Here is a 22,758-nt window from a genome sequence, read left to right as displayed (position 1 = left end):
TACTGCTTGCATCAGTTACCTGATGTGGAATAGAGTTCCATGTAGTCATGGCTCTATATAGTACTGTGCGCCTCCCATAGTCTGTTCTGGACTTGGGGACTGTAAAGAGACCTCCTGTGGCATGTCTTGTGTGGTATGCATGGGTGTCCGAGCTGTGTGCCAGTAGTTTAGACAGACAGCTCGGTACATTCAACATGTCAATACCTCTCATAAATAAAAGTAGTGATGAATGGTGATCTCTCTTCCACTTTGAGCCAGGAGAGATTGACATGCATATTATTAATATTAGCTCTCTGTGTTCAGCCAAGGGCCAGCCAGAAAAAGTTTTTTTTTTTTTGTCTCACCTGACCACACGACTCAACAGTAGTCCAGGTGCAACAAAACTAGGGCCTGTAGGACCTGCCTTGTTGACAATGTTAAGAAGGCAGAGCAGTGCTTTATTATGGACAGACTTCTCCCCATCTTAGCTACGGTTGTATCAATATGTTTTGACCATGACAGTTTATAATCCAGGGTTACTCAAAGTAGTTTAGTCATCTCAATTTGCTCAATTAACAGATTTAGCTGAGGTTTAGTGAATGATTTGTCCCAAATACAATGCTTTTAGTTTTAGAAATATTTAGGGCCAACATATTCCTTCCCACCCACTCTGAAACTAACTGCAACTCTTTAAGTGCAGTCATTTCAGTAGCTGTAGTAGCTGACGTGTATAGTGTTGAGTCATCCTCATACATAGACACTCTGGCTTTACTCAAAGTCAGTGGCATGTCGTTAGTGAAGATTGAAAAAAGCAAGGGGCCTAAAAAGCTATCCTGGGGAATTCTATCTGTATTATGTTGGAGAGGCTTCCATTAAAGAACACCTTCTGTGTTCTGTTAGACAACTAACTCTTTATCCACATTATAGCAGGGGGTGTAAAGCCATAACACACAAGTTTTTCCAGCAGCAGACTATGATCGATAATGTCAAAAGCTGCACTGAAGTCTAACAAGACAGCCCCCACAATCATTTTATCATCAATTTCTCTCAGCCAATCATCAGTCATTTGTGTAAGTGCTGTGCATCTTGAGTGTTCTTCCCTATATGTGCTGAAAGTCTGTTGTCAATTTGTTTACTGTGAAATAGCATTGTATCTGGTCCAAAACTATTTTTTCCAGAAGTTTATTAAAGGTTGGTAACAGGCTGATTGGTCGGCTATTTGTGCCAGGAAAGGGGGCTTTACTATTCCTGGGTAGCGGAATGACTTTAGCTTCTCGCCAGGCCTGAGGGCACACACTTTCTCGTAGACTTACATTTAAGATAAAATTATTGTCTTGCACCTCTTCCACACTGACTTCACGATATGCAAAAGTACAATTCTTGGACAGACAGGTTGGGCATGGTGGATGATGTCTGTATACAGCTGGTGTTTAGATACTGAAGCAGAAGTATACTGATGTCATACCTGCTCTCTATTCAATGAGCCTCGCGTTGGAAATGTTGACATTCCAACACTGCTCAAGCATCTCAGCATTGCCACAAGATCTATGGTTACATCTAATATCTTTGATAACAAGACTACTTGGAAAACACTCGTAATCCAAAAGCCTAAAAAGATTTTTACCGTGGTATTCATTAACCATGCATGCAGTAATACAGTCAAGCACATACAGAAACCACAGCTGTGGTGGATTTTCGATTACTCGGTTAGTATAATTGGGCTAAAACTTGAGCATTGTTAGAACTGTGTAAGTATTGTAAACACCTCCATTGACTCAGAAGCATAACGATTTATTGCACTAAGAGGCCTAACAGTTATTTGCTTGCGAACACCAACAGTTGCATCTGCTACACCAATCGTGTGATTAGTGTCCAGAAAACCTCAGATATTTGGAAGTACTTGGAGGTCGTAATAGGGCAACACACAGCAAGTACGTACCCTATGTTAAACTACATGGTTAGCGCATTACATATATTGGCGGTCTTAACCAATTGAATAGGGCTCAAATGCAGTCTTCCCATGCGGTTCTTATTGTAAGTCTTGTGTTGTTATTTGACAGGAATAGGTTTCAGATTGCTCCAAGCAAGGTTGCTAACAAGGTCAGACATCCAATCTGATGTTAAATAATCTCTGATGGCCCTGTGATGCTCCTATACTTACCATAAAGAGCATTTGGGGAGGATGGTCCTCGATAAGAAACTTCATGCCCCGGAGATCCATTTCTGTTCAGACCTTTTTCCCAGCTTACCAGTTTTGCATTTGAGGAAGAGAGTGGGAACAGAGAAAGAGGCCCAAGGCTTCTGTGTGCCAATAGCACATCAATGTCAACATGGCCCAGACCTCATGTTTGACAAGAGCTGCCAGACATAAACACACCCTCATCCCTATTGAACACAAATCAAACCAGGAAATTGGCACTCATTTCCCTCCGGTTGCCAAAAATGAAAATTTCTGTTCATGAACCATGGTTTATGGAACGTGTAATTTCTCATTAACTAATCTAGGTCAACCCAGAATTTGTGTAATTTGTCAGCTGTACTGCCCATGAGAGAAAACTCAGGGACAGATGCAGGTAACATAAATTGTACAGTAGCAGCATGTCAGCCATAGAGAATGATAGAGGCCTCTAGTGGCCAAATGGCCGTTTTAGCATGGGGCAGAGACATTGAGGGCTTCCACCATTTTAAAATAGTCAGAGTTGTCAACTCGGTGGGGATTCCTCAATGGTGCAGCCCATGCGGTCACGGATGCCACAATGACACAAAGTTGAGTCCTATCTATCTCTATGCTGTCAAAACTGTGCAACTACTAACGACGAACTTTGTTCAGGTATGCAGATTTTGCGTCTGTGATCATTTTGACAAATCACGATATCGCAGGTAAGGGGTGATGCTCAATGTAAAGAAAGATTGCTGGCTCACACTGTTGTCACTTTTGGCACATAAGAAAAGCAATAAATAACTGATTTATTATTATTGGAACTCGAAATGACTATGCTATATTTTGATCAGCCTATTCATTATAGAGATGGTAGACATCTATTTTGAAGCTATTACTTCATGTATTGAACCTAATGGAATCATTTAATGACCATCATTTGGAATCTGTGTCTGACTTTTGTCTTCAGGAGCTAGGTCAGGCATTGGTACTACCTACTGCTACATACAGTATGCAGAGCTGTGGGAGACCACCTCAACTGTGCCCCTGGTAGAGCCCGGGGTGGTGTTTACCATGCCACCAGGTCTTCAGCAGGCTTGAAAAGTGAGATTGATCTGTTTGATCCATTTGTTTGTTTCAGTTTTCAGTAGTTGAATCCTTTGACGCATTATTGATTTCAACATTTTTCCTTTTCAACAAAAATGCACTGGATTGGGTGAAGTTGGTCATTGGTTCCATTTGTTTAGCAATATGTTCAAATTAACTTGTGCTTTATTTATATAGCACATTTCAGACATGGATGCAACGCAATGCACTTCATAGAAAAATTAAAAAATAACTGAAATATTTACTACACAACAAACATGAGGATAAAAAAACTAAAGAATAACGATTAAAAACTGAAAGACTAACGAGCAGGAAATGCCATTAGCTAAAATAATAAGAATAGGATGCAATGTCCAACCCAAAATATAATCTTGTTTTACTCCATTGTTTGTAAACAAAATACTTGTAAAAAGTTGGTTGCATGAATAATTAAGATGACTAAATGTTACATGAAATGTAAATATGACATATCAACACCAAATGTACACCCCTTTGTTAATAGGTATTGGCAATAATTCCCTTAATGGTGAGGCATGGAATAATACAAAATATATATATTTTGCCACGCTGGATGTTTGACATGAGTAGGTGATTTGAGTCACGCTTCTTCAGAAGAGGAATAAATACAATTAGCACTTGAATGTTGTAAATAAATAGTGTGTATAAATAGAGTGATGTACGATTGTTAATACAATTGTTAATAGACCAATTTTTAAATACTCTGTCCATGTGTATAAGTTGCAAGTATTTTGAAATTAAGTTGTTTTCAAGTCATTGAAATAACAAACTGAAATATATGTATTTTCAACTTTCACTGTCAACCAAAAGTGAACGTACAATACCAGTCAAAAGTTTGGACACACCTACATTTACATTTAAGTCATTTAGCAGACGCTCTTATCCAGAGCGACTTACAAATTGGTGAATTCACCTTCTGACATCCAGTGGAACAGCCACTTTACAATAGTGCATCTAAATCATTAAGGGGGGGGGGGGTGAGAAGGATTACTTATCCTATCCTAGGTATTCCTTGGATAGGATAAGTACTACTCATTCAAGGGTTCTTCTTTGTTTTTACTATTTTCTACATTGTAGAATAATAGTAAAGACATCACAACTATGAAATAACACATATAGAAAACATATTTTATATTTGAATTTCTTCAAAGTAGCCACCCTTTGCCTTGATGACAGCTTTGCACACTCTTGGCATTCTCTCAACCAGCTTCACCTGGAATGCATTTTAATTAACAGGTGTGCCTTGTTAAAAGTTCATTTGTTGAATTTCAGTCTGCAACATTTTGGAGTAATGCGTTTAAATTTAGGGGCCGCAAAAATTAAGAGAAATGCAACACTTATGTCATTACTCATATAGATATCACATTGAAATCAGTTGCACGAGAGGGGGGAGATGAGGTTACATGTCCTGTTAAAAGTAACAGCTCAAAAACCACATGGAATCTGGGAATAATGTTTACATCACTGGTTAGAGGACAATTTGTAGAAAACATCTAGCTACATTTTGAGGTGTTGCATTTTTTTTCAAGTGGGTCCCAACACGGTAATTGTAACGCAACACTTTCTTTGTTAATCACATAAATAGTGCTCTTTCAATTCAGAGCCTGTTTTTTTGCCCTTATAAGGCTAATATCAATAGAATGGGGGGGGGACGTTTAGGGTTATACATTGTGACATTAAAATACTCCTACTACAATGTTAAAAACATTCTACATTGTGGCATTATTTAATTGAAATCATGGTACAACGTCCTCATATGTGTCTTTTCTGATGTTTAATCAGAGATTTTCTACCAGTGTATCTCTTCCCACATTGATTACAGCTATAAGGGTTCTCTCCTGTGTGTGTCCGCTGGTGCATAGTCAGATGGCTAGATGTAGTAAAACTCTTCCCACATTGATCACAGCTATATGGCTTCTCTCCTGTGTGTGTTCTCTGGTGCATAGTCAGATGGCTAGATGTAGTAAAACTATTCCCACATTGATCACAGCTATAAGGCTTCTCTCCTGTGTGTGTTCTCTGGTGTATAGTCAGACGGCTAGATGTAACAAAGCTCTTCCCACATTGGTTACAGCTATAAGGTTTCTCTCCTGTGTGTGTTCTCCGATGTACCATCAGGCAGCTTGAGTGAGTAAAACTCTTCCCACATTGATTACAGCTATAAGGCTTTTCCCCAGTGTGTGTTCTCTGGTGTGATTTTAAATGTACTGAAGAAACAAAACTCTTTCCACAGTTAGGGCAGGGGTAAGGTTTCTCTCCTGTGTGTGCTCTCTGATGTATTGTCAGCTGTCTAGATTCAGTAAAACTCTTCCCACATTGATAACAGTTATAAGGTTTCACTCCTGTATGAATTCTCTGACGTTTTTTAAGGTCCTCTGAAGGGGTGAATCTCCTCCCGCAGTCAAAGCAGCAATGAGGTTTCTCTCCAGCCTGAATTCCCTGGTGTGTTTTCACGCTGCTTGGATCATTCAAACTCTCCCCACACTGATAACAGATAAATGGTTTCTCTCCAGTGTGAATTCTCTGGTGTACTTTTAGTGAATCTGATCTTGAGTAACTCTTTCCACAGTCAGAGCAATGGTAAGATTTCTCTCCTGTGTGTGTTCTCTGGTGTATAGTCAGATGGCTAGACGTAACAAAACTCTTCTCACATTGATCACAGCTATATGGCTTCTCTCCTGTATGTGTTCTCTGGTGTATAGTCAAACGGCTAGATGTAACAAAACTCTTCCCACATTGATCACAGGTATAAGGTTTCTCTCCATTGTGAATTCTCTGGTGTACCTTTAGTGAATCTGATCTTGAGTAACTCTTCCCACAGTCGGAGCATCGGTGAAATTTCTTCCCTGTGGGTTTCCGCTGGTTTTTCTTGAGGTTGTCTGATGTGGAGAGACTCTTCTCTGCCTCGTCAGCTTCATGATATTGTTGAGGCTCTACAGAGGATCCACGATAGTCAAGTCTCTCTCCTGTGTGAACAACAAAGTCAGACAGATAGTTAAAGGCCCACAACAGCAGAAATCCCCTTTTTATTTCAGCTAAAAGGTGATGCCCATGACTGTCTAATGAACTATAAATGCTTTTACAAATGCATTTGCCAATTGTCTTAAAGACAGTCAAGTGACAACAACAGTCATATTTTATATTTTTTCACATTAGTGGTAAAGTGGATTATTCTAGGCTAGAAATAAATTAGACTTTCTGAAACCCTTCGTTCTGTGCCAGATGACTTTTGGTCACCAATATAGGCAGGCTCCCTTCTAGGTTTGCTAAACTTTGCAGCATTTTAATTTTACCTTTATTTTACCAGGCAAGTCAGTTAAGAACAAATTCTTATTTTCAATAAGGAACAGTGGGTTAACTGCCTGTTCAGGGGCAGAACGACAGATTTGTACCTTGTCGGCTCGGGGGTTTGAACTTGCAACCTTCCGGTTACTAGTCCAACGCTCTAACCACTAGGCTACCCTGCCGCCCCGGCCGGTGAGGGCAGCAAGAGGGCGGTGTGCACGCTAATGTTAGCTCCATGCTAATGCAGAAACCGCTAGTTACGGATGTAGTAGATCTGCATGGAGCAAAAATGGTGAGCTAAGATTTTATACAGAACAAAAATATAACTGCAACATGCAACAATTTAAATGTTTTTACATAGTTACAGTATATAAAGAAATTAGTGAACTGAAATAAATTCATTAGGCCCTAATCTATCCCAATTTGTAAGTCGCTCTGGATAAGAGCGTCTGCTAAATGACTTAAATGTAATGTAAATCTATGGATTTCACATGACTGGGAATACAAATATGCATCTGGATATGCGGTTGGACACACCTACTCATTAAAGGGTTCATCTTTATTTTAAATATTTTCTACATTGTAGAATAATAGTGAAGACATCAAAACTATGAAAAACACATATGGAATCATGTAGTAATCAAAAAAAGTGTTAAACAAACATGCTCATCGGATGACATGTCTGGTAAGTATGCAGGGCATGGAAGAACTAGAAAATGTTCAGCTTCCAGGAATTGTGTACAGATCCTTTCAACATTGGGCTGTGCATTATCATGCTGAATCATGAGGTGATGGAGGCAGATAAATGGCACCACAATAGGCCTCAGGATCTCGTCACGGTATCTCTGTGCATTCCAATTGCCATCGATAAAATGCAAATGTATTTGATGTCCATAGCTTATGTCTGCCCTTACCATAACCCCGCCATGGGTCACTCTGTTCACAACGTTGACATCAGCAAATCACTCGCCCACAAGATGCCATACACGTGTTCTGCAGTGTGATGCCGGTTGGACCTATTGCCAAATTCTCTAAAATGACGTTGAGATGGCTTATGTTAGAGAAATGAACATTCAATTCTCAGGCAACAGATCTGGTGGACATTCCTGCAGTCAGCATGCCAATTGCACACTCCCTCAAAAATTGAGACATCTGTGGCATTGTGTTGTGAGACAAAACTGCACAATTTAGAGTGGCCTGTTATTGTCCCCAGCACAAGATGTACCTGTGTAATGATCATGTGTCTTTTTATTAGTAATATATATATATATATATATATATATATATTATATATATATATATATATATACTTCTCAAAAAAATAAAGGGAACACGAAAATAACACACCCTAGATCTGAATGAATGAAATATTCTTATTAAATACTTTTTTCTTTACATAGTTGAATGTGCTGACAACAAAATCACACAAAAATGATCAATGGAAAACAAATGTATCAACCCATGGAGGTCTGGATTTGGAGTCACACTCACAACTAAAGTGGAAAACCACACTACACGCTGATCCAACTTTGATGTAATGTCCTTAAAACAAGTCAAAATGAGGCTCAGTAGTGTGTGTGGCCTCCACGTGTCTGTATGACCTCCCTACAACGCCTGGGCATGCTCCTGATGAGGTGCCGGATGGTCTCCTGAGGGATCTCCTCCCAGACCTGGACTAAAGCATCCGCCAACTCCTGGACAGTCTGTGGTGCAACGTGGCGTTAGTGGATGGAGCGAGACATGATGTCCCAGATGTGCTCAATTGGATTCAGGTCTGGGGAACGGGCGGGCCAGTCCATAGCATCAATGCCTTCCTCTTGCAGGAACTGCTGACACACTCCAGCCACATGAGGTCTAGCATTGTCTTGTATTAGGAGGAACCCAGGGCCAACCGCACCAACATATGGTCTCACAAGGGGTCTGAGGATCTCACCTCGGTACCTAATGGCAGTCAGGCTACTTCTGGCAAGCACATGGAGGGCTGTGCGGCCCCCCAAAGAAATGACACCCCACACCATGACTGACCCACCGCCAAACCGGTCATGCTGGAGGATGTTGCAGGCAGCAGAACGTTCTGCACCGCATCTCCAGACTCTGTTACGTCTGTCACATGTGCTCAGTGTGAACCTGCTTTCATCAGGGCGCCAGTGGCGAATTTGACAATCTTGGTGTTCGCTGGCAAATGCCAAACGTCCTGCACGGTGTTGGGCTGTAAGCACAACCCCCACCTGTGGACATCGGGCCCTCATACCAACCTCATGGAGTCTGTTTCTGACCGTTTGAGCAGACACATGCACATTTGTGGCCTGCTGGAGGTCATTTTGCAGGGCTATTGTAGTGCTCCTCCTGCTCCTCCTTGCACAAAGGCGGAGGTAGCAGTCCTGCTGCTGGGTTGTTGCCCTCCTACAGCCTCCTCCACGTCTCCTGATGTACTGGCCTGTATCCTGGTAGCGCCTCCATGCTCTGGACACTGCGCTGACAGACACAGCAAACCTTCTTGCCACAGCTCACATTGATGTGCCATCCTGGATGAGCTGCACTACCTGAGCCACTTGTGCGGGTTGTAGACTCAGTCTCAAGCTACCACAAGAGTGAAAGCACTGCCAGCATTCAAAAGTGACCAGAACATCAGCCAGGAAGCATAGGAACTGAGAAGTGGTCTGTGGTCACCACCTGCAGAACCACTCCTTTATTGGAGGTGTCTTGATAAATGCCTATAATTTCCACCTGTTGTCTATTTCATTTGCACAACAGCATGTAAAATATATTGTCAATCAGTGTTGCTTCCTAAGTGGACAGTTTGATTTCACAGAAGTGTGATTGACTTGGAGTTACATTGTGTTGTTTAAGTGTTCCCTTTATTTTTTTGAGCAGTATACAGTGGGGCAAAAAAGTATTTAGTCAGCCACCAATTGTGAAAGTTCTCCCACTTAAAAAGATGAGCGAGGCCTGTAATTTTCATCATAGGTACACTTCAACTATGACAGACAAAATGAAAAAAAAAATCCAGAAAATCACATTGTAGGATTTTTAATGAATTTATTTGCAAATTATGGTGGAAAATAAGTATTTGGTCACCTACAAACAAGCAAGATTTCTGGCTCTCACATACCTGTATCTTCTTATTTAAGAGGCTCCTCTGTCCTCCACTTGTTACCTGTATTAATGACCCCTGTTTGAACTTGTTGTCAGTATAAAAGACACCTGTCCACAACCTCAAACAGTCACACTCCAAACTCCACTATGGCCAAGACCAAAGAGCTGTCAAAGGACCCCAGAAAGAAAATTGTAGACCTGCACCAGGCTGGGAAGACTGAATCTGCAATAGGTAAGCAGCTTGGTTTGAAGAAATCAACTGTGGGAGCAATTATTAGGAAATGGAAGACATACAAGACCACTGATAATCTCCCTCGATCTGGGGCTCCACGGAAGCTCTCACTTCGTGGGGTCAACATGATCACAAGAACGGTGAGCAAAAATCCCAGAACCACAAGAGGAGGCCTAGTAAATGACCTGCAGAGAGCTGGGACCAAAGTAACAAAGCCTTCCATCAGTAACACACTACACCGCCAGGGACTCAAATCCTGCTGTGCCAGACGTGTCTCCCTGCTTAAGCCAGTACATGTCCAGGCCTGTCTGAAGTTTGCTAGAGAGCATTTGGATTATCCAAAAGAAGATTGGGAGAATGTCATATGGTCAGATGAAACCAAAATAGAACTTTTTGGTAAAAACTCAGCTCGGTGTGTTCGGAGGACAAAGAATGCTGAGTTGTATCCAAACACCACCATACCTACTGTGAAGCACGGGGGTGGAAATATCTTGCTTTGGGGCGTTTTTTCTGCAGGGACCAGGACGACTGATCCGTGTAAAGGAAAGAATGAATGGGGCCATGTATCGTGAGATTTTGAGTGAAAACCTCCTTCCATCAGCAAGGGCATTGAAGATGAAACGTGGCTGGGTCTTTCAGCATGACAATGATCCCAAACACACTGCCCGGGCAACGAAGGAGTGGCTTCGTAAAAAACATTTCAAGGTCCTGGAGTGGCCTAGCCAGTTTCCAGATCTCAACCCCATAGAAAATCTTTGGTCTTGTTCCATCGCCGCAACTCCCGTACCGACTCGGGAGAGGTGAAGGTTGAGAGCCGTGAGTCTTCCTAAACACAACCCAGCCAACCCAGACACAATGCCCACTTAACCCAGAAGCCAGCCGCACCAATGTGTCGGAGGAAACACCGTACACCTGGCGACTGTGATATGACACACCTGTCAGATGGATGGGTTACCTTGGCAAAGGATAAATGCTCTAACAGGGATGTAAATACATTTGTGCACACAATTTGCGAAATACGCTTTTTGTCCCTATGGAAATATCAGGGATCTATTACTTCGCTCATGAAACATGAGACCAACACTTTACATGTTGTGTTTATATTTTTGTTCAGTGTGGGTTTTTTCAACGTATTTCGTAAATTACCAGTACAAGATCGGGAGTGCTACTCAAGAAAACTCACATTAAGCTGTGTTGCTATTCATAATTTCCCCACCATGGGGAAAAAAACTCATGGGAGTCCCCGTAGGATGCCAGCAAAAAAATGTTGTTTGAGTGCATTTCACACTACTTTTGGATTATAATCGTAAGGTTCGTTTGAATGTCCTGCTAAAGTTTGGCACACCTGTATTTGGGGAGTTTCTCCCATTCTTCTCTGTAGATTCTCTCAAGCTGTTAGGTGTTATGGGGAGCGTTGCTCCACAGCTATTGTCAGGTCTCTCCAGAGATGTTCGATCGGGTTTAAGTCCGGGCCACTCAAGGACATTCAGAGACTTGTCCGAAGCCACTCCTGCAGTGACTTGGCTGGGTGCTTAGGGTTATTTTTCTGTTGGAAGGTGAACCTTCACCCCAGCCTGAGGTCCTGAGCGCTCTGGAGCAGGTTTTCATCAAGGATCTCTCTGTAGTTTTCTCCGTTCGTCTTTGTCTCAATGCTGAGTAGTCTCCCAGTCCCTGCTGCTGAAAAACATCCCCATAGCATGATGCTGCCACCACCTTGCTTTACCGTAGGGATGGTGCCAGGTTTCCTCCAGATATGACGCTTGGCATTCAGGCCAAGGAGTTGGTTTCATCAGACCAGACAATCCTGTTTCTCATGGTCTGAGAGTCTTTGGGTGCCTTTTGGCAAACTTCACGCAAGCTGGCATGTGCCTTTTACTGAGAAGTGGCTTCCATCTGGCGAATCTACCATAAAGGCCTGATTGTTGGAGTGCTGCAGAGATTGTTGTCCTTCTGGAAGGTTCTACCATCTCCACAGAGGAACTCTAGAGCTCTGTCAGAGTGACCATCAGGTTCTTGGTCACCTCCCTGACCAAGGCCCTTCTCCCCCAATTGCTCAGTTTGGCCGGGTGGCCAGCTCTCGTAAGATTCTTGGTGGTTCCAAACATCTTCAATTTAAGAATGGAGGCCACTGTGTTCTTGAGGACCTTCAAAGCTGCATAAATGTTTTGTTACCCTTCCCCAGATCTGAGCCTTGACACAATCCTGTCTCGGAGCTCTATGGACAAATCCTTCGGCCTTGGTTTTTGCTCTGACATACATTGTCAACTGTGGGACGTTATGTAAACAGGTGTGTGCCTTTCCAAATCATGTCCAATCAATTGAATTTACCACAAGTGGACTCCAATCAAGTTGTAGAAACATCTTAAGGATGATCAATGGAAACAGGATGCACCTGAACTCAATTTCACGTCTCATAGCAAAGGGTCTGAATACTTCTGTAAACAAGGTATCTGTTTTTATGTTTTAATAAATGTGCAAACATTTCTAAAAACCTGTTTTTGCTTCGTCATTATGGGGTATTGTGTGAAGATTGATTAAATAAAAACCAATCCTATGCAATTTTAGAATAAGGTTGTAACGTAACAAAATGTGGGAAAAGTCAAGGTGTCTGAATATTTTCCGAAGGCACTGATTGGATTTACGACGTGGTTGTAAAGTCATAAAAACTAACGGGGGGGGGGGGGTGTTCACATCTCTGCTAGTCAATTCACTGAAAGGGCTAGCGTCATGACACTAGGGATGTACGATATATCGGTGAACATATCAGAATCAGTTGATATTTGCTAAAAATACCAACATCTGTATGGGCCCGATGTGTAGTTTAATGCGATGTGCAAAACTGACGTGCATACAGTGAGGGGGAAAAAGTATTTCCCTCATTAAAATGCAAATCAATTTATAACATTTTGACATGCGTTTTTATGTTGTTGTTATTCTGCCTCTCACTGTTCAAATAAACCTACCATTAAAATTATAGACTGATCATTTCTTTGTCAGTGCGCAAACGTACAAAATCAGCAGGGGATCAAATATAACGTAGGTAAATGATGTAATGACGCCACGTAAAATGTTGCACTACATGTTCAACACAGCATTCCTAACCTAGCCCACTATGTCTGCTGTGTGGATCCAGCAATCAACAAGTCGAGCAGTCATTTGAAAGAGTAAGAACATTTCAACGAGACAACTCAAAGGCGAAATCCATTAACGTCAGGATAATGGAATTCATTGCCCTTTGCAATCAACCATTCTCTGTCGTGGGTGATGTTGGCTTTCGCCAACAAGACAAGCACCGGAACACATGTTGCCCTACCGGAGTTACACAGTAATAGCGTCACTCTTATTAGCTTCACGACATATGACATATACGTCTCTTCCAAGACGGAGTAGCAGTCAGACGCCTGTCGTGTCCCTTGTATATATCTTTTTACATCTTTTTCTTCGCATATCTTTTTAAAATATTTTCCTAAACATTAACTTCTAAATACTCTCCTGCAACACGCCTCACCCAATGTGGGGTAGATCTGCTTTTTTCTAAAGTATTTCTATTTACTTCGGATCTGGAATCCCTCAAATGAAGCTAGCCAGCTAACTACCTACCAGCTATCAGTTAGCAATCCATTGCTAGCGGTCATCAACTAACCTTTAGCTCGGAAAGCTCTCGCCAGTTCAAACAACGTGACTCAAACCAGAGCATAACGGATCTATTTCTCTCCATATTCCCGGATTCCTACGCAACCTCTGGACATTTTCATTTGGATCTTCACAACTAGCTAACCGCAATCCCGGGTGACCACTCCTGGCTAGCGTTTCCATCCCGGAGCAAGCACCATTTAGCCTGAAGCTAGCCCGGCCAGGACTCCTGTGCTACCACCGAAGCCCACTCCTGGGCTACAATATCCTGACCTCTTCTACTGCCGGTACGGGGCATGGAACCCCGCCGATCCTCTACGACTGGAATACCGACATAATCTGCCCGAGGATTCCAACAGGCCCGACGCCCGCTGAAGGCCCATTCTGCTAACCTGCTAGATGCCTAGAGCTACTTGGAACCCTATTAATTCCACGACTGGTCTATCAACACCCCCCAAAGGCTAACTTGCTAGCCCCAGTCTGCTAACTCCTAGCTTGTCTGTCCCGGTCTGCTAACTGCTAGCTTGCCTGCTAACTGCTATCTTGCCAGCCCCAGTCTGCTACCTGCTAGCTTGTTTAGCCCTGGCCTACTAACTCTTAGCATCGGCCTGCTAACGGTCTAAATCACCGTGTCCCCAGTCAGCCCAACCACTCACTGGACTCATATGTTCACTTGGCTACGCATGCCTCACTCTAATATCAATATGCCTCGTCCATTACTGTCCTGGTTTGTGATTAATGTCTAATTGCACTGAAGAGCCTCTAGCCCTGCTCAATATGCCTTAACTAACCATGTTGTCCCACCTCCTAGATATGCGATGACCTCACCTGGTTTAAATATCTCTCTCATCATTACTCAATGCCTAGATTTACCTCCAATGTAGTCGCATCCTACCTTCCCTTTGTCTGTACACTATGCCTTGAATCTATGCTTTCGTGCCCAGAAACCTGCTCCTTTTTCTCTCTGTTCCGAACGTGCTAGACGGCCAGTTCGTATAGCATTTAGCCGTACCCTTATCCTACTTCTCCTCTGTTCCTCTGGTGATGTAGAGGTTAATCCAGGTCCTGCAGTGCCTAGCTCCACTCCCACTCCCCAGGTGCTCTCATTTGTTGACTTCTGCAACCGTAAAAGCCTTGGTTTCATGCATGTTAACATTAGAAGCCTACTCACTAAGTTTGTTTTACTCACTGCTTTAGCACACTCTGCCAGCCCGGATGTCTTAGCCGTGTCTGAATCCTGGCTTAGGAAAACCACCAAAAACCCGGAAATCTCCATCGCTAACTATAAAATTTTCCGCCAAGATAGAACTGCCAAAGGGGGTGGTGTTGCAATCTACTGCAAAGATGTAATACAGAACTCTGCAGGCTTATTAAAATCTGTACGAGAGGTCGACCAATTATGATTTTTTTCAACGCGATTCCGATTATTGGAGGACCAAAAAAGCCAATACCGATTAAAATCGGCCGATTTTTATATATTTTTTATTTGTAATAATGACAATTAGAAAAATACTGAATTAACACTTATTTTAACTTAATATAAAACATCAATTAAATCAATTTAACCTCAAATAAATAATGAAACACGTTCAATTTGGTTTAAATAATGCAAAAACAAAGTGTTGGAGAAAAAAGTAATATGTGCCATGTAAAAATGTGTGCCATATAAAAAAGCTAACGTTTAAGTTCCTTGCTCAGAACATGAGAACATATGAAAGTTGGTGGTTCCTTTTAACATGAGACTTCAATATTCCAAGGTAAGAGGTTTTAGGTTGTAGTTAATATAGTATTTATAGGACTATTTCTCTCTATACCATTTGTATTTCATATACCTTTGACTATTGGATGTTATTATAGGCACTATAGTATTAACAGTGTAACAGTATTGCTTCCGTCCCCCTCCTCGCCCCTGGGCTCGAACCAGGAACACATCGACAACAGCCACACTCGAAGCATCGTTACCCATCGCCCCACAAAAGCCGCGGCCCTTGCCGCGCAAGGGGAATAACTACTCCAAATCTAAAAGCGAGTGACGTTTGAAACAGTATTAGCGCACACCCAGCTAACTAGCTAACAATTTCACGTTGGTTACACCAGCCATTAGGCTGATAGGCTTGAAATCATAAACAGCGATGTGCTTGCGAAGAGCTGCTGGCAAAACGCATGAAAGTGCTGTTTGAATGAATGATTACGGGCCTGCTGCTGCTCAGTCAGACTGCTCTATCAAATCAGACTTAATTATAACATAATAACACACAGAAATACGAGCCTTAGGTCATTAATATGATCGAATACGGAAACTATCATTTAGAAAACAAAACGTTTATTATTTCAGTGAAAGACGGAACCGTTCGGTATTTTATCTAACGGGTGGAATCCCTAAGTCTAAATATTCTTGTTACATTGCACAACCTTCAATGTATGTCATAATTACGTAAAATTCTGTCAAATTAGTTCGCAATGAGCCAAGCAGCCCAAACGGTTGCATATACCCTGACTCTGCGTGCAATGAAGGCAAGAGAAATGACACAATTTCACCTGGTTAATATTGCCTGCTAAACTGGATTAGTAGGTATAACTAGTGATTATGATTGATTGTTTTTTATAAGATAAGTTTAATGCTAGCTAGCAATTTACCTTGGCTTCTACTGCATTTGCGTAACAGGCAGGCTATTCATGGAGTGCAATGGTTAGAGCGTTGGACTAGTTAACTGTGCGGTTGCAAGATTGAAACCCCTGAGCTGACAAGGTGAAAATCTGTTGTTCTGCCCCTGAACAAGGCAGTTACCCCACAGTTCCTTGGCAGTTATTGAAAATAAGAACGTGTTCTTAACTGACTTGCCTAGTTAAATAGAAGGTATAAAAATAAAAAATATATAATAAAAAAAATATCGGAAATCGGTGCCCAAAAATACCAATTTCCGATTGTTATGAAAACCAAAATCGGCCCTAATTAAATCAGCCACACTTCTAAAAATTCACCTTTCGAGAAACAAGTCTCTCACAGTTGCCACTTGCAAGACCTCCCTCTGCCCCCAGCTGTGCCCTCGATACCATATGTGAATTGATTGCCCCCCCATCTATCTTCTGAGCTTGTGCTACTAGGTGACCTAAATTGGGACATGCTTAACACCCAGGCCATCCTACAATCCAAGCTTGATGCCCTCAATCTCACACAAATTATCAATGAACCTACCAGGTACAACTCCAAGTCCGTAAACACGGGCACCCTCATAGATGTCATCCTAAATAACTCACCCTCCAAACACACCTCTGCTGTTTTCAATCAAGATCTCAGCAATCACTGCCTCATTGCCTGCATCCGTAATGGGTCTGCGACCAATCGACCACCCCTCATCACTGTCAAACGCTACCTAAAACACTTCTGCAAGCAGGCCTTTCTAATTGACCTGGCCGGGGTATCCTGGAATGACATTGACCTCATCCCGCCAGAAGATGATACCTGGCTATTCTTTAAAAGTGCCTTCCTCACCATCTTAAATAAGCATGCCCCATTATTTTTTTAACTAGGAATAGATATAGTCCTTGGTTCACTCCAGAACCGTCTGCCCTTGACCAGCATAAAAACATCCTGTGGCGTTCTGCATTAGCATCGAATAGCCCCCGTGATATGCAACTTCTCAGGTAAGTTAGGAACAAATATACACAGGCAGTTAGGAAAGCTAAGGCTAGCTTTTTAAAAATAGACATTTGCATCCTGTAGTACAAACTCAAAAAGGTTCTGGGACACTGTAAAGTCCATGGAGAATAAGAGCACCTCCTCCCAGCTGCCCACTGCTCTGAGGCTAGGAAACACTGTCACCACCGATAAATCCACTATAATTGAGAATTTCAATAAGCATATCTCTACGGCTGGCCATGCTTTCCACCTGGCTACCCCTACCCCGGTCAACTGCCCGGCACCCTCCACAGCAACCCGCCAAAGCCCCCACCATTTCTCCTTTACCCAAATTTGGACCCTACAAATCAGCAGGGCTAGACAATCTGGACCCTCTCTTTCTAAAATTATCTGCCGAAATTGTTGCAACCGCTATTACTAGCCTATTCAACCTCTCTTTCGGGTCGCCTGAGATTCCCAAAGATTGGAAAGCTGCCGCGGTCATCCCCCTCTTCAAAGGGGGTTGACACTCGAGACCCAAACTGCTATAGACCTATATATATCCTACCCTGTCTTTCTAAGGTCTTCGAAATCCAAGTTAAAAAGATTACCGACCATTTCGAATCCCACCGTATCTTCTCTGCTATGCAATCTGGTTTCAGAGCTGGTCATGGGTGCACGTCAGCCACGCTCAAGGTCCTAAACGACATGACCACCATCGATAAGAGACATTACTGTGCAGCAGTATTCATCGACCTGGCCAAGGCTTTTGACTCTGTCAATCACCACATCCTCATCGGCAGACTCGACAGCCTTGATTTCTCAAATGATTGCCTCGCCTGGTTTACCAACTACTTCTCTGATAGAGTTCAGTGTGTCAAATCGGAGGGCCTGTTGTCCAGGCCTCTGGCAGTCTCTATGGGGGTGCCACAGGGTTCAATCCTCAGGCTGACTCTCTTTTCTGTATACATCAATGATGTTGCTCTTACTGCTGGTGATTCTCTGATACACCTCTACGCAGACGACACCATTCTGTATACTTCTGACCCCTCTTTGGACACTGTTAAATAACCACTAAACAAGCTTCAATGCCATACAACTCTCCAACTGTTCTTAAACGCAAGTAAAACTAAATGCATGCTATTCAACCGATCACTGCCCGCACCTGCTCGCCTGTCCATCACTACTCTGGACGGTTCTGACTTAGAATACGTGGACAACTACAAATACCTAGGTGTCTGGTTAGACTGTAAACTCTCCTTCCAGACTCACATTAAGCATCTCCAATCCAAAATTAAATCTAGAAATAGCTTCCTATATCGCAACAAAGCATTCTTCACTCATGCCGCCAAACATACCCTCGTAAAACTGACCATCCTACCAATCCTCGACTTCGTCATCTATAAAATAGCCTCCAACACTCTACTCAACAAACTGGATGCAGTCTATCACAGTGCCATCCGTTTTGTCACCAAAGCCACATACACTTACCCACCATTGCGACCTGTACGCACTTGTTGGTTGGCCCTCGCTTCATACTCGTCGCCAGACCCACTGGCTACAGGTTATCTACAAGTCTCTGCTAGGTAAAGCCCCGCCTTATCTCAGCTCACTGGTCACCATAGCAGCACCCACTCGTAGCACGCGCTCCAGCAGGTATATCTCACTGGTCACCCCAAAGCAAATTCCTCATTTGATCATCTTTGCTTCCAGTTCACAGCTGCCAATGACTGGAACGAATTGCAAAAATCTCTGAAGCTGGAGACTCAGATCTCCCTCACTAACTTTAAGCACCAGCTGTCAGAGCAGCTCACAGATCACTGTACCTGTAGATAGCCCAACTGTAAACAGCCCATCTATCTACCTACCTCATCCCCATACTGTATTTATTCATCTTGCTCCTTTGCACCCCAGTATCTCTACTTGCACATTCATCTTTTGCACATCTATCATTCCAGTGTTTAATTGCTATATTGTAATTACTTCACCATCATGGCCTATTTATTGCCTTAACTCCCTTATCTTACCTCATTTGCACTCACTGTATATAGACTTTTTGTTTTCTTTTGTTCTACTGTATTATTGACTATGTTTTGTTTATTCCATGTGTGACTCTGTGTTGTTGTATGTGTCGAATTGCTATGCTTTATCTTGGCCAGGTCGCAGTTGCAAATGAGAACTTGTTCTCAACTAGCCTACCTGGTTAAATAAAGGTTAAATAAATAAATAAATAAAATACTATGGAACGCTGTTTGGGTCTTTGCGTGTCAAAAAAAGATACACGTCCAATAACACTATTTGACGCATTAAATAAGCTTTTAATTTAACATGTCAAATAACACAGTTCTATTACAGAATGTTGTGTGTTCTGAATTTGCACGCACACGTGCAAGCCTAGCGCCACCACTACTATCAGTAGCATTGTCAAAGCTGTACAAAAAGGTCTGCAAACAAGCAAGCATCGGCCACGAACAATGTGTTTACAATACCGCGTTGGTAATAAAGCATTATGTTAGACCGCAACTTCTGGGGTAGCTAGCTTTAGCGTGGTACCTAGCTAGCACCAATATAACCAGCCTGAAAACAATGACCTGGAGAAACTGCAGTCATTTTCATTATTCTTAGCAATGATTTAAGAATCCTTGTGAGTAAGTATTAGCTAGGTAGACACTTGTTGTTCGCCTATTGAAATTGAAAATTCAGTTGATGAAAATAAATAGCTAGCCTGCTACTTAAACTTAGCTTCATCTGGCTAGTAATACTTGACCAGACCAGGTTATATGTTGTGAAGCTAGCCACAATAAGGATTGGCCACAATAAGGATTGGCCACAATAAGGATTGGCCACAATAAGGATTGGCCACAATAAGGATTGGCCACAATAAGTATTGGCCATAATAAGTATTGGCCATAATAAGTATTGGCCATAATAAGTATTGGCCATAATAGTGGAATTTGCAGTTTGCCTTCAAAATAAAAGTAACTCTTTGAAAGTGATGCAGAAGGATACAATTGTTGGAATCATGCCATATTTAGACTAGATAATGTTAAACAAGATTGGAATGAGAAGCAATGAAATGGGGTATCAGTCAACTTGGTGACACCCACAGAACACAACTGTGTTTAGGCAAATATTAGCATTGTCGCAGGACTGTGACTGTGTGAAATCACCTCCCCAGTCAGCCTATTGTGTGTAGTGACATTTATATTACACTGTACAGCTTTACCTAAGGATTGGGGATCAATGAAATGGGGTATCAGTCTACTCAATATATTTTTTCCCAATGTCCACCTCAGTTATCAGACTCCAAAACATCCACGCAGTAGTTTTTCCTCAAGAATAGTGTTCAAAACACATAATTTGACAATAAATGTGGCTCGATTTACTGTTGTTTAAGAGTCCCGCAATAAGAGCTACAACGCTAATGTTCTCTGGGTGTCACTGAGTAGACTGATACCCCATGTCATTGATCCACAATCCATAGGTAAGGCTGTACAGTGAAATAAGTATATCCCCAACGCAATTCTAAAGTATAATACATCCCGTGTGATTTCAACTGATTGTCAAATTAACAAATTATTGTCTTGTTGATTTTATAGAACAACACTCCAACCTTGCTTATGCAATTATGGCATAATTCTATTTGTATTAATTTGCGTCACTGTCAATTACATACTTTTATTTTGAAGGCTAAACGCAAAGTCCACTATTGTGGCTAATATTTATTGTGGTTAGCTTCACATAGATGGGTCCGACCACCATTAATCAAATAAGAACGATCTTGTAAATTAGGGTTATTTTAGATGATGTTAGCTAACTAACTAGAGCTAGTATGAGAAATCTTGGTTGAGAATGAGCCCAGCCACAGTCAAGACAACACATTTTAACCGTTACGCCAAGATGTCCTTACTTCTTGACGAGGTCGCTAGGTTTTGGGTTAAGGTTTCTACAATAGCTTTCTCTGTGGATTTGAGTGTGGTTACATTTCTCCAGCTCCCATCCCTCAGATGTTAACCAAACCAATTCTCAGGGATACCATTTTGTTGCTTTTTAAATCATTGGTTGCCCCTTTAAAAAAGACACACAAACAATCAATCAACCAACCAAACTGCAACTCCTCAACCCTTAGTCAAGAGACTGGCATACATAGCATTTATATTAGCCCTCTGATTACATTTAAGAGCAAGACCTGCAGCTCTGTTCTTGGCCAGCTGCAACTTAACTTGGTATTTCTTTGCAGTACCATATAGCTGGACAATAATCAAGCGAAGACAAAACTTTGAACTAAGTCCATGGGGCATATGTTATATTCTTCAAGAATAAATGGCTATATATAAATAATTATCAAGTTTAAATATGGATGTAACAACTGCAGATTTACCCTTTAACACCACACGTCAGTTCAACAACTGCAGAGTTTGTGCCTCTGTTTTAAGACAGTACTTACTAGTGTTAATCTGGTACGATTTTCCCAAACGCATTTTAAGGCTAACTTCATCGTTAGAACCATAGGATGCCTTAAGACCACTTTGGGAAACCGAGCCCAGATATCCAGTTTCCTCTTCCTCCTCCTTTTTCGATGTGACAGTCATCTCCCTATTCTCTTCTTTCACTCCGACAACTCCATCCTCCTCTTCTTTCACAGTAACTTCCTCCTCCACTTTCACTCTGAATTTTTCTACCTCTTCTTTTACTGTAACTTCTTTCTCTTCTTCTTTCACTCGAACAGCATCCTCCTTCTCCGTCCAGCAGACCTCTTCTTTAATAGTTGGAGAGGAGCTTAGTGAGGTCATGGTCGGCGATGTCAGCTTGCTTGCTTGGATAGTGCTTATTTAACCAGCCAGCTAGTTTACCAATAACAACACAGTAAATATTACATTAAATGGGATAACTAACTAGACAACAGACATGGGTTTAAAACATAGTGGCTAATATACACGAAAGCGTCTAACGAGCTACGGAGGTGGCTGTCTAACTGTTGCTGTGTGTAAGAAGCGTCGCGTCCACTCGATTATACGTCACCTTGGCAGCATTGCCTTAAAGCCCGACATCGCCATCTGCTCACTGGAGTGTGTAACGCAGTTGAGTCAAATTAATATTTTATTTTCAGACAAAAAAAGTTAAAGGGTATGAGGAAGCATTAGTTTTTACTCACCAATGTAACAAGACAGTGTGGTAAAATGTTTAGTTGTAATCACGATCTGGCTACCTATAAGAACAAACAAATCAAATATATTTGTATTTGTCACATACACATGTTTAAATCAAATCAAATTGTATTGGTCCCATACACGTGTTTAGCGTGTGTAGAGAAATGCTTGCGCTTCTAGTTCCGACAGTGCAGTAATATCTAACAAGTAATATCTAACAGTTTCACAACATATACCCAAAATACATGTACATCTCATTAAGGAATGGATTAAGAATATATATACATATATATCAGAGCTGCATTGGACTAAGATACAGTGGCATAGTATAGAGTACGATATATACATATGAGATGGGTCACATAATATTTACAAACAATTAAAGTAACTAAGATACCGTAGAATAGTATATAGTACAGTTTACACATATGAGATGAGTAATGAAAGATACGGAGACATTATTAAAGTGGCTAGTGTTTCA

At 41.8% G+C, this 22,758-nt stretch overlaps 1 protein-coding gene across 2 annotated transcripts in view; it reads right to left on the bottom strand.

Annotated features, from left to right (window-relative positions):
- The window catches only part of LOC135512249 (zinc finger protein 501-like), a 31,871-nt gene extending 9,740 nt beyond the window's left edge, over positions 1–22,131 (bottom strand). The window contains exons 1-2 of one of the 2 annotated variants that reach the window (XM_064934070.1): positions 21,575–22,131; positions 6,047–6,228 (exon numbers count right to left, since the gene is read on the bottom strand). In XM_064934070.1, coding sequence (XP_064790142.1) covers positions 6,047–6,228; positions 21,575–21,920 — 528 coding nt within the window. In that variant the 5' untranslated portion in view covers positions 21,921–22,131. Of the gene's footprint in view, positions 1–3,410; positions 6,229–21,574 lie in introns of those variants that run through there. The other variant, XM_064934069.1, reaches the window with a different exon arrangement.
- Between the last annotated feature and the right edge of the window lie 627 nt (positions 22,132–22,758).

Source organism: Oncorhynchus masou, chromosome 24 (genome assembly GCF_036934945.1).
Source record: "Oncorhynchus masou masou isolate Uvic2021 chromosome 24, UVic_Omas_1.1, whole genome shotgun sequence".
NCBI lineage: Eukaryota > Metazoa > Chordata > Actinopteri > Salmoniformes > Salmonidae > Oncorhynchus > Oncorhynchus masou.
This window is presented reverse-complemented; position numbering and strand designations above follow the sequence as displayed.